Genomic DNA, 13,797 nt, shown 5'->3' with positions numbered 1-13,797 from the left:
CCCCCCCCCCCCCACACACACACACACACTGTTCTTGTTCATCACGTACATTCTACTGTGTTTGGTTTTCACCCTATTGGCTACACTTTCATGTTTATTTTTTGTTACACTCATTTAGATTTTACATGCAGTATATGTGGTGTGAAAATGCATTTAAACGAATGAAAAGTTTTCATTCAGCAAAGTACAAGAGACAACAACTGTTGGGTAAATTTTTTTCTTCCTTCTACTTGTCACTTGTATAGGAATTCTATGATCTCATTTTACGTTAACATTTACGAAATTGTTTTCAAGTTTTTGGGATTGGTTGGCTTCTGTGAGGCTGTTGCTGGGGATACCAGTGATTCAATAAACATTGCCCGAGGGTGAGATTGGGGGACTTCTCGGTCATCGGAGGGCTCTAAATAACTGCTCTCTCGGGCTCATTGTTGGGTTAATGAGGATTTATTAATGAATACCCAATGGATGGAATTCGGTACTGGAGAGTGGTCTAATGCTCACTAATTGTGAATTGAAAGCGGTAGGAAAAGTACCATAAATTATTTTATGAAAGGATTGTGTTGAAATTATTAGAGCAAAATAGGGCTGTATGAATGTTTCAATGTGGGACTTTCTGGGGTTGTATAATGGGGACAAAAGAAAGTACTTCATTAAAAATTTTCACCACTATGGAGGGGAAAGGAAAATACGCTACATTTTCTGAATATGAGGAAACTTTACATGGCAAGGTAATTTGATGGTATAAAACGACAATATCTCTCCAAGTTTTCGCAAGATATTCATGTTTTTACACTATATTACGAAATTTTATTAGATATTGGATATTTGATTTAATTATTTCATTAAATGATGAGACATTTTCAGTCATTGTCGAGGTAATTCATTAGCAGTTATTTGATTGCATCAATACCCGAATCCACGAAACAGTTGATGACGGGACGCATGAAATATCGGATTACCTCACGATCCAAGGGCTTTGCGAGAATGATGACGCCGCTGCTAGGGTCAACAGTAAACTTATCAGTTGACTGGATTCCATATTTGACTGGTGAGCCTTCCGGGTCGTGGCCCTTCAGAGTGAATATCTCAGTGCCCACCTCGGTTGCTTCGAAGAGTGGTAAACCAAGTGGAAAGCCCCCTGGCTCGAAAATGGGTGGTTCATTAACATTATTACTCGCTGGAACAAAAAACAAATGATTCATCCATTCAATACACGCAATGAATTTCCAAAATTTTACGTACTATTAAACGCCAAGGGAATTCATTAATCTCCGTGTTTTAATCGGCTTTTCATCCATCGGTGTCGGATAAAATGACAGAGTTATGAATTTTTATAAAATCGAGAGAGAAAATTTCCCCTAGGAAATGAACCCATACTATTCAGAATTCTTCCATCTCCCGAGGGATGTCAACCTTTTGTCAAATGTTTTTTTTTTTCTAAACATGCCACAATTAATTTTAGGCAGTGGCTATTCACACGCCTGCGTGAACCCCTCCGCTACACTCCGTACACTCCATGGGGTTTTCTGAGTGATTCACGCAGGCACGAAGTAGTTCATTGGACATGTTGTGTCGAACTAAACGAGACTTTTCAACTATTATCACGATTGGTTAACTATTAACGAATCGCGGTAACAGTTAAGAAGTCTCGTTTGGTGCAGCTGGATCATTCCACCTTTTCTATCAGTGTAGATAGTGCAGTGAGTGAGACCCGCAGGGAACCAGGTAATGTAGGTGAGTGCTTCACGCAGGAGTGTGAATAGCCACTGCTTTAATTTTAAGCTTGAATGACACAGCCGAGGATATTTGCCTCCTTTTCACTTCCCTCAACAGACCAATGCCAACTTCCCCAACTCGGTGATTTCACAGTAAACGAAAAAAAGTATTCCCATTAAGCCTCACTTAATTCTCTATCCATTTTTTTTATTCGTGTGATTAAAAGTTGTAATCAAGATATCAACTTTTGGTGAAAAAATTTTTCCAACGGATTTAAAATATTCGCTGAAACAAAGCCATTATCTAACTCAACAAAATGAATTCAGTAAAATCAAGTTAGTTGTTATTCACATTGTGCAAAATCAATTCGAATGATATATTATTGTATAGAATTTAATTTTTTGGCAAAACATGCGACAAATCTCCTTCTTGCGCCATTTAATGCGCAACCCTCTCAGCATTGTTGATGCAATTTTCCTGAGAGCCCACCTGTATGGGTACTTTCGAGTGTTACGTAAAGTTTTAGAAGAGAAAAACCACTTGACTTATTATAGTTACCAAGCATATCCATTATTTTCCTTTGAGGATATATGTATGTGAAGGAGAGAATGCTTCAGATTATACTATTTCCTCTATACCTTTCTTTGAAACAAAAAAAAAATTGAAAAATGAAAGAAAGAAAAAATTAATATGAAAAACAAAACACATGGTGGAAGTGGAAAGTAAATCACTTCCCCTTTTAGCGGAATGAAAAGTATGTTTCTGCCGAGGGGCAAAAGTAGACAATGCTCTTTTACGCGAGTGTTTTATCCAGCCTTCCCTCAAATATCTACAAATCCACGACATATTAAATTCAATGGCATCTGTCTTCATTCACAAATGCTCATGATGCAAATTCGACGAATAATTTATGAATGATTCATTTTTTTCATTACATTAGGCATTGACAAAATGAGCGAATTAAAATTAGCAAGCAGAAATACGTTCTAATACATATTCAACATTGTGAATGATATTATCAACAATAACATAACCATCCTATCAGTGTACATTTTCTTCATTCCGGCTGAATGAATTCGGTGCTTAGTCCGGAAAATAACAAACAAAAATATTTAAAACTGAAGGCAATTTTCCAATACCTTCACCTTCATGCAGGTTGTGGCTGTAGATAAAAGCCAATCAGTTTAGAGTTGGTCTTACCGTCAGAGGGAAAAAACGTTCGTTCGATCGATTGGAAAGAATAAAGAAGAGAGAGATTATATGAAATGGCTGGCACTGCAAAAATCCCCCGCCCAAATGAAAACGTAGCAACGACTGCAAAATCCGTCGGGAGTCGTACCATCATCCCGCTTTTCCTCAACTCTTTCACCTTCTCCGTTATTCTCTTTTATTTATATATATTTTTCAGTTTCCCTGACTATTGTAATACCCTTTTCCCTTTGCACTCTTGCAGGTAGAAACGATTTCATCTTATCTATTATATCTTCATTTCTGAGCTGGGTCATCCTCTTTGACCCGTTTCCTTTACGTGAGACATATAATAATAATAATAATAATAATGGTTACAGGCAATTTTCCACGTTGCTCTTTCCGTTTCAGGTTTTATCGGGTGCTCACCTTTTTGGATCTGACGCGGATTAATTATTCAGGTCCGTGTGCGGGTATGTAGGACAAGTTCAATTGGCTTACGTCAGATGAGAAATATAAGTGGAAAAGGAGGGGTAAGATGACTTCAAACTCATGTAAATTTAATGCGACTACATTTGATTCCAACCATCGATTTTAATTATCTTCATTGTCAAATGGCATTATTTTAGGAGTGAGCAGTGGCATCTAATGATCGCTGCATCTATCCTCTAAATGTTAGTTGATATAATAGTCAATTGAAAATAGAAATATTTGAATAATCGGTAAATCCATGCACCTCAAATATACTCAAATGTTCTCCCTACACTCTGCCAAACTTTCATGCAACGTAACGGGTCCACAGTAACGGATTTAATCCGTTGAAATATAATACTGGGAATGGGGTGAGTCTAGTAGAACTGTATAATCGAGGATTAATTCTCCGTCGATATCGGTATCTACCCGAGGCACTATTAAGACCCCCCTTCCGATGAACATTCGGGGATGGTCTATTGTTATGAGTTTGTCAAACTTTTTCCAAACTTGAACTTAAACTGAGAAGTACTAAATGTGAATAGTGATGCAGAGAAAAGCTTGTAGTGGTAATTGAGCATCTCCGTACTTGGCTGGAGTTTCTCCATAAATAATTGTTCAAGTGAATATTGCATTCATCATTTCTAAACGATATATGATATAATGTTTTCAATATTCCATACTAATGCAGTGGAAAATTTAAATACTGGCCTGCAATTTATGGTAAGTGAAACTCCTGCCAAAAAATACAATTCCGCAAGTAACAAATACTGCCCAGACACTGCATTAATCAGATGTCAAATAATTGTAAAATGTCACTAAAAACCGCGGAATATCAACGTAAATGGAGACTTGCCAAAGCAATTAGCGATATTAACGAGTTTATCCTGCAGTAACGCATCAAGCCACAATTCATACGAACATGTGTGCAAACACCAATTCATGCGCAGCACATTGAGAATAATAATTGCGTGAAAAAAAAAACAATAGTACGGGTTGCATAGAAAAACGAGAAAAAGTAGGCAATAAAGAAAGAAAAAAGAACGAGGAGAAATGAAATACAATACTATCCATACAGTTAATGTGTAATTGTCGGTGGTATGTAATCCGGGTAATCCTATTGTTAGACTTCACAATACGCTGCGAGAATCCCCGAGTTTGTATAGAAAGGACGCTCGAATGCTTGTACTTGCCATTTTTCTCTTTTTTTCAATTTTCGGTTTAATACCGTACGGCGTACAGTGTACTAACGAGTGTACCCTAATAAAAAATTGGCTTGAGCGTCTGGGGCTTAAATAAAACGGTGGGAGTTTGGGCGAGGGTCTAATATATATATATATATATATATATATGAATATGACAAATTCCGCAAATAGAAAAAATTATTTAAAAAATAATGCTATTATTTTCAACTGAGAATAAAAAATGAATAGTTACAAAACTGAGGAAATTCTTGTCCTAAAAAAAAAAAAACTTCAAAGCCCTAAAACACTAAAGTTTTTCATTTTTTCACAAATTGTAATATGTTCCATTTTTGAAGAATTGATATACATTCGACTGCATTAACTTTAATAGATTCAACATCGGATTAATTCCGACCTAGAAACTCAAAATTGGGGCTTTAAAAATCCTCTCTGCACATTAGGAACCAGAAAAATAGCCATCGCCCCATTTATACACAAAGGTAGAAATAAATATTTGAATGAAGCTTATTAATTCTGTACATCTGGTTTAACATATTCAATGCCCGGGATCATTACCGTAAACTCAATTCATTGGGGTCGTTAATCCAGCAAAAAGCAGTGAGAAATTGAGAAAATCTAGTGCTGCGGATACACCAGCTAAATTGCCAGCGGGCTTCAATGTGGATTATCCTGGGAGCAAAATGAGCGAAATATACTGCAGTTAAGTTGGTCGTTAGATTGGATGTCGAAAGCTTTGGAGCTTTATACATTCCCGAAGCTGTCGATATTGGAAGAAAGTGGAGGTGAAGCTTTGAATTTCTAACAGGAAACTATTGGTTGAAAAGACCATTCATTAAAATGTTGGAAATGGTGGAAACTTTGGAATTGTCTTAAAAGTTATGGCCCAATAGAGTTTAAATGGTTTTTGTTGAGACGAAGAAAAAGAAGAAGAAGAAGTAAAAAGGATATGGTTTACAAAATTTTCATCAAGACTTTTGTGTGAATGAGAACGTTAGATACTTTGTTGTACTGTAAACTAATTCTGAGTTCATTTCGTTCAACTTTTTTAGCAAAGAAATTTTATCAGACGCTTAAATTCATGGAAATTAATCGATGCTTTCAAAATATTTCTTCCACATCAACCCACAACAAGACCATAATATCAGAGATTCCCTCATATTCTATTGAAGAATATTGGAAAAGGAAGCGATGGCTGAGAAAAATAAATCGGGACTGAAGGAAGCTTGTTAGAGCGAGTTGTCAGTTACTCTATCATCTGGAATCGATCCTTCCGGGGAGTTGGGTAATCGTCAGATTTAACGCTGAAATCTGTTAAACTTCTACTCCTTAATATAATTGGATCACTATAGTTTTTCTCATCTTTCACTAGAAAAGCATCGATGTATAAGGAAGAAGGATTGATGATTGAAAAATAGTTGGATGAATCCTTGCAAGTCTGATGATGTGTTGAATGATACGTCTTTTTCTGGTATTAATTAATTCACATAAGAAATTCAAGAGCAGTCCGTGGAGAAGCATTTGGCATTTCAAGCTGCATGTCAACGTCACTGGGACAATCGAGTTTGCCATTTAGTATGAATTTGTGATGCCTCGGAGGTTTATTTACAGCGTTACCCCAAATTGGAGATCAACCCAGTCTGTAGAATGTTAATATTTAACATCAATTCTCATAGCGTGAACCTCAAAGTCACCTGATTGATATGTGTGTTTCAATTATCAATTTTCCATTCATTGACTTATTGCAACGCCTAATCTCATCCTATCTCTGTTTAATCGACGTTGAAAGTGAAACGATAAAGCTCTCAAGTGCGGAAATGAAGTTATTATCTCTCATAGACCTGTAACCTTAATATTTTTCAACTGCAGTTTGATCCATGTTTTGTGCTCCCTATGATGAATGAGTTTGACGTTTTTCCCTGTGGAAATGGCCGAATGCCATTCACATATGAAATTTGTTGGACTACCAATGGACATCAATTGAACATTTAGGAAGAGGTATAGAGAGTTTGACAAACGCGTAGCAGAACACCATTTCCCTGTTTGTTTGGATGTACACATATAGAAACTAGCACTGTCCTCTGCAACAGACAGCCATACGTATAGGAATATTGGTGGTGGTCTTCCGGTCAGTGCTCACCGATTGGTAGTAGGCACGACGAGCTTCATCAGAATTGTTCGATTTCGATATTTGAATTATTCTGTCTCGGGAGTTTATGGGAAATTCGGCAGGATATTCGGCTATTCTCGATGATGGCTTGCAGCCTTTCCCTTTTCACTGATTATGATTTTCCATGGTGTTATATCGTTTGGCATCTAGCTCAATTTTCGATGGTTCACTGCTGCACCATTTTCCGACCTTTGGTTAATTTTCATCAAAACAAAATCCTAGCTCGCGGTTAGAAAATGGTGTAATGTATTGCGCATGGCTGAGCTAATATTGGAAAATTCATCCGCGGGTAATGAAATAAAGAATGTGCTTTGAAATTCCGACTTTGTGGATAAAGCAATTTACTCGTTTCGTGTATCTCAATTTCTTGCTAATAACAAATGTGGTTTATCGATTTGATTTATTGAAAATGATGCACAAAATTTCGCGCATGTGATTGAATTCAGTTTGGCCTCAACTATAGATACTGTTCATTCATGGCAAGAGTCAATTATTGAAATGAACTTCAAATGCTTCCGGGCAATCCTCTTTCACGCTTTGTGCTTTCGTTCACTCAAAATCACAGGAGGTGATTTTTTTTTCATCGGTATATTGAAACATGGTATTTGATTCGAATAAATTTTTCCACAATTTGAATCGGCCAAATTTTTCACAACTAGCCAGCTACACTACGTAATTGAGTTGTGGAACTTGTCCAATAATATTTTTCATCTCTTCTCTTTTTGTGTATTACGATAGGATCTCGGAAAAATTTCGTCCAGAAATTCCAGCAACTCTTTCATTCCTCTTCACCTCCGACTAAATTGTCTTTTTCTCTTTGTGCCAGCCACTGTATCTCTATCTCGGGTCTGCTCTTCCGTAACTGACAAGCGCGTTAGAGATACGAGGCTTTATCGTATAATATATCGGTGGAAACGGACGTGAAAGCTTACCAACGGGATCTCCCCTTTTCTGAGGGGATCGACGTTTATTACTATCCTTTCTGGTGTTGCCTCAATGGATAAGCTTCTTCAGCATTTGCACTGTATATTTATCTCTATCGGTTTCAATATATCTACCAACGAAAAATGTATGTGCAGTTCGGGGGGGATTGCATCAAACCAGACCTGTCTCAAACCACCGTATCCTCTGAAAATTGAATCGTACGATCACATTGGATTTCATCTAACGGACGGGCATAGAAGGGTGGGTCCCCGGGTTCGCGTTTGGTTTGGTGAAAATATATTGCCAATGAATGTCACCCAATGGTATTTTACGGCCTCGAATTTTCAGCTCCGAAATTCCATTCTACATATCTATTGAGATCTTTTAAAATTTTACGGGCCCATTTTTTTCGCCTAAATTATTTAACTGATAATCCGCTTCCCATTTTCGCGTACATATTACGGGGCAATGTACTGGTGAGTAATGATTTTTATTTATTTTTATTTTTATTTTCGTAAAAATTTTCCAATGATAAAACGACCGGCGTTATTTCCGAATATTCTTTCATCTTCTCTACTATCGAATATCAATTGCATGAGGAATTTGAACTGACGTCTGATGCGGGTTTGATTGTTCTGGGAAATCACCACCCTACATATCGTATATATCTAAAATGAACATCACCCGTCACAACCATACACCCTGAACCTGATGTATCACAGGTTTTACCTGCGTTTCCACAATTGCAATGCCAGCGGTGCGATAGGATAAATGTGCTTTCCCCCTCGAGAGGGTGCCCCGTTCCATCCTATTTATCATTCGACAGACAGAAGTGATAAGGAATAGTCCCTCTTCATCTGTCCTACTCACATTAGGCAGAGGGAAATCAAGTGAGCTTTCCCATTTTTTATTCGATCCCTCCGCTGTAGTCCCCCCCCCCTCTTTTTGTTAACCACATCCTCGTAATTAAATCTATGTTTCATTAAGTGCGATTTCCAGTCATAAAGAATGTAGTACAAATGGTAATAGAGATTTTTTCCAAAAAATTCCATCTATTATTTGTCCATGTATTTTGCCATTCGTGGAAGTGGTGTTGCGCGTGTGATAACGCCCCAACGCGGTTCTCACAATATCACGTTGGCAGTTGGTAAGAGGATCCGTTTCGTTTTCCTACAACCAAACCCTTTTTTTTCTTCATTTTTATCTGTTTTTCGTTCTACCGTAACATCTCCCTCTCGCCCTTGAACACAAGCACAGACGCGAAGAAAGATGGAAATGTACTGAAGTGTACTGAGGGCGGATGGAACTGGAGAGGAAAAATATATCGTCGGTGCAAGTGAGACGGCGAAGAAAACGATCACGAGAAATAATTGTTCAGCTACTCTGGACGAGAAAAAAAGAAAAATTTTCCACCTTCGTCCACTTTCATTTCGAGTAGGAAAAACTTCACTGAGGATTTGTATGGTCTCATAAACCCTTTATTTTTGTGTTTGTCACTGGAAAGCCGGGATAAGATTTATTTGTATTTATTTGTTTTAGATTGACGGAGTCTCAAGATTTTCGATAATGAGGTTTTCCAAAAAAATATGAAAAAAAAACATCTCCTTTTGACCTCCTGATTTTAGTGGGGGAGGAGCCCCACTTCTCGATGAAATTATATAAAATAAATTTCCATAGCCTAAAACTTTACAGTGCAGTTTTGCTAATAGCAACGTACTAATTCAAATTTCCTAAAACTTCACTTTTACGCTTACGTATACCAGCTTCTTTGGATAAGCCTCTTTGGTTCGATCAAAAGCCAGACCTTTGTTCGTGGTTATAGCAGCAGGCACTTGAAGCCCCTCAGCAATATATCTGTACGCTGAGACAGATATTCACGTTGGAATGACGTGAGGTGAAGGAAAAACCACTTCAAAGTTGAATCGCGTGAAGCAGACTTCTAAGCACACAGCCCCCGAGCTCAACCAAGAAAATAAAAGCACAAGACAACTATGCAAAATAAGGAAGAAAAAAAAAGCATTTTTACTCATTTTTTTTCGCGTCGCGGCACTGGAATCGACAACCACTAAAAATTTCCGAAGAAAATAAAGAACAAAGTTTCAGGGAGGGATATAAAAGGGGCAAAGTAAGTTGAAATGGAATAAATTCAGCTGTTGTAGTAGTACGAATATTCTCAGAGATTTTTTTTTTCGCTAATGGAACAGAATGCCTCTGAAGTTTCAATTTACTGCTGGTGAACTTCTTGCATTTGATTTCATCATTCCAGGGGCAACTCTTGGCGTTTTCTTCGAGGGGTGCCAAATCGAATTTTAATGAGTTGCTAGAGGGCTGATGATTCATTGTGAATACATGAGTTACAATGTGAAGTGATGAATGAGGAGATGAGTGAATTTATTATCTCACTGTATTCACTCTGAAATGAAGAAATCCATTCGTCTTTAATGAAAAAATAAATGCTGGAAATAATTCTCAGGGCTGCATGAATTACACTTTGGACAAATAAATTTTCTCTTGACTCCAACATACAATAATAAAAAAAAACTCCTCCCCGTTGAATTGAAACGTGAATCGAGTTACCAAGTTCCTTGGACTATTGGTAAAGTGCACCTGCAAGTTGTCTTCACTATGGGAATATTTCTTGTTCCTCGAAATTCTAAGATTTCTAAGGGGGGTATTTTGGCGAGAGTGGCTAAGGGGCAGAAGAGAATTCAGTCTTACTCCTAGAGTGTTTCCTGAGGAAGCACTGCACTCTGGATAAGATGGTTGGTTGTATACATGTATAGCAGATATCAGGGAGGGAGAAGTGGATGGTTGGGAAATCGTGGACCGGGTGCAAATAACTTGAGGTTTCCGGCAACTGGCGCTAATTGAATTCCCCGATGAATCGAACTCTCTAGTCTATAGTGTCGTGCAGTTGGGCGGAATATTGGCTCTTTTCATGGTACTGCCTCGTCTCGATGAAACGTGACCAAACGCTGGTCAATTTTAACAAACGTATTCACACTTTTCCCTGATTCGTTTTGACTTTTTATCAACTGAGAGGAAAAAATATGAATCAACAGCCATGAGCAAAAATGGAAAAATTGAAGAATTATCAACAAATTATCTGTAGTATGAAAGAGTTCATTTTCATTGAGCCTTGATAACTACTGAGGCAGAATAGGTCGTCTTCTTTATGATAAAACCACTGGCATTTTTCAATCTCCTCGAGTTCTCAAACAAAAAGCCATCATTGTTTCTATAACGAAAATCTCCTTAAGGAGTGGACCAACACAAACGCACAACTTTTATCAGAAAAGTTCATAACCCAAGTCGCGAAGATTGTTTGCAATGTACTTAATGAGGAGAACTACTATTCATACCGAGCTTTATTTCCCTCTAATTTAATTAATTTTTAACGGAATTTATTGCAAGAAAATTACAAACAACAAAAAAAAAATTTCTTACAATAGGCCATCGCCCGAGGGCCTTCAGCCAGGTGTTTTCATAAGTGCATAGTATACAGTAATAATTTGTTGGTGTAAATAGAGTATAATGAGGTGAAGATGGTACATTGAATGGTTCGGGTGAATGAATGAAGATATATATAAAGTAATTGTTTATTTATTTCCCTCTATTTTTACCAAGAAAATGCCAAGTGCTTCTCACCCCTCAAATCGTGCACGGCTCATTGAATTTCAACGATATTATTAAATTCATGGTCAAAAAGGACATTTGAAATTAAGGTTTAAAAAAATGCTAATGTAAACGAAAGGGAATCGTTTTTAATTGTCGAAGGAACTGATGCCTACCGCAGCATTATGCTCTTTTCCCATGGTTTCCTTTACTTTTTTCATTTCGCCTATCTACATGGTATACCCTACCCTTCCACTTTCTCGAGTCTGCACTTTCTTTCTGTTTGCTTGTGGAATTACGCGCTCCCGGTTAACTACCAACGACGTCAAGGAAAAATTACTCCAGGGGGTGAAGTAACGGGTTTTTTGTTCGTTAAAATCCAATTAAGTGCAGACACAGTGGATGTTGAAAAAGAGAGAATGAAGAATATACGAAAGCTGGGAAATAAGGAGAAACAAAATAGAAAATACTGATGGGGAAAATATTGTACGTGAAAAGGGGGTTCTCTACCAATGCATCGAGTCAATTAATCATTCTCTTTGCTTCTTCAAACATCGATAGGAAAGAAATGGGGAAAATGTTGCAAACATTACTGGCAAAAATAAATTATCTATCTTTGAATTTTATCTAAAACTCAAAATTTTTAAATTTTTATCCAGCAAATGATATTAGAGGTCGATTAGGGAATAAATAAAGAAAATCAGTTTTTCAATAGTTAATGTGCACCCGCAAATGTGTCGGGTTTCACGCGGCTTCCGTTAAGGTACGCCCGGTAGGATAGGATAAAAAGTAGGTAGGTTCAACGAGTTTCCGATAATGCTGGATTCACCGAGGCGCATTTAGCGGATAATGTGTTCAATATATTTCTCCTTTTATTCCCTCCTCTCCTTTCTTTCCAATTTTCCGTTCTACCTTTCTTCTATTTCTCTTTCACCTTTCTATGCCTTTAAAACATATAGTTCACATACACTCTCCTCATCTTAAAATCGTATCACGTCAATGCCAGTTATGGTTATGCAGACATTCGAGTTGCAGATATAACCTTAAATTACGCTCATAACAGCAAATTCAACTTTGCTGGATGCAAAACTTGCATTTCCGCTCTTTTCCATGCATCCATTTCACAATGTGGCAATATATTCCCGGTTGACGCTAAAATTGCTCTCCAAGCATCTTAATTAACGCGCATTCTACCGTCACTTGGATTACTCTGAATGTCTAATCTAATTTCCGAATCCATTAAACTTTGAAATAACCGAAGAGCCGGGAAATAAAAAAATCCTTTATAATTTATAAGGACTAATTCGTTTTCCAATCAAAATTACAACGTGAGAATTAAAATTATTTGAAAATGAGATTGTACTTGATTGTACAACATGATTTTATCTATATAAAAACCATATACAATTTATCAACTCTATGAACACAGCTTCAGCTCTGTAGGAAAGATGCTACGCACAATGCGCCCGCCCGTGCAACGCGTTGTCCCCGCGACTCGCCTCGGAGACGATCGATAGCCCTCCGGAGTTCACTCAGTCTCGAATCCTAGTACCTTCGTGGACCGAGAGCGTGCAGACACACATACGGACAAGTCTGTCTCGTTACAGCGATAATGTTAACGCGTACTATCTCCATTTTACTTTTGATTCTCAGGGAGTCGATCCACAATATTTCCACCAAGATTCACTGAACACGTATGAACCACATATAGGACATCAGTGATGAAATAACAACCAAACATTTTTTTTATGGTTCTAGTTCTAGACTCTTTAGTATGATTTCCTAAGCTTTGGAGTGAAAATAGCAGGAAGATTTGTCTCCCTTTATTCTTTATAGAAAAATTTTTCTTCTAAATACCTCCACAACTATTCAAGGGGGCTTTGTATCGCAAATTTCCCCGGCGCTCTGATGAGATAACTCTCCCATCCCCGTCTCATTCTTGAGATATTCTGAGTTGCCATGAAAGTATGGGTAACGAGAAAAAATGAACATTTAATATCACTCCTGTATTCACCCCCCCCCTTCCCCCCGCCCATGTTTCATTCCCAAATACCTTGAATACCTCTTTAACATAAATACACAACTGTGTACAATCCTAGTTACACTCACTCTACCCATTCGTCTCTCTTTCCGCATGCGAGGCCAAGATTTAAACGTTTGGATTCCCCATAGGGAACTTAAATATCTCGTCCTTGAGGTAAAACGAGAAGGTGGAGATTCAACGTCACCGAGAAGAAGCATGGAGAGTAAACAAAGAGATGAAAAAAAAGTTCCTTCCTCCTGCAAATGAAAGAAGAAAAAAAAATGACGCTTTTCTCTTTTCCTAGTGACTAGTGATTCACAGAAGCGCAGAAAGAAGAAAGGAACAAACCGGAAGTCTGTATGGGTTCACTTCTCGTATCTCTTTCAGGGGGTATAAGAGACACACGGACACTTGGGAAAACCTTAGCCCGGGAAAACGCTCCACGGAACCGTGAATAACGTGTCCTTCCAACATATCCGTGAACCAGC

The 13,797-nt window shown here is 37.8% G+C and overlaps 1 protein-coding gene across 1 annotated transcript in view; it reads right to left on the bottom strand.

The window, feature by feature from the left end:
• Positions 1-13,797, bottom strand: part of LOC107045429 (cadherin-87A) — a 37,783-nt gene that overhangs the window by 7,373 nt on the left and 16,613 nt on the right. The window contains exon 3 of the mRNA XM_015267706.1: positions 960-1,177. Coding sequence (XP_015123192.1) covers positions 960-1,177 — 218 coding nt within the window. The remainder of the gene's footprint in view (positions 1-959; positions 1,178-13,797) is intronic.

The sequence above is a fragment of the Diachasma alloeum genome, unplaced genomic scaffold, assembly GCF_001412515.2.
Source record: "Diachasma alloeum isolate Michigan unplaced genomic scaffold, Dall2.0 Dall_scaffold_00937, whole genome shotgun sequence".
NCBI classification, from domain to species: domain Eukaryota; kingdom Metazoa; phylum Arthropoda; class Insecta; order Hymenoptera; family Braconidae; genus Diachasma; species Diachasma alloeum.
Note: the sequence above shows the minus strand (reverse complement) of the source record. Positions and strands in the feature narration are given on the sequence as shown.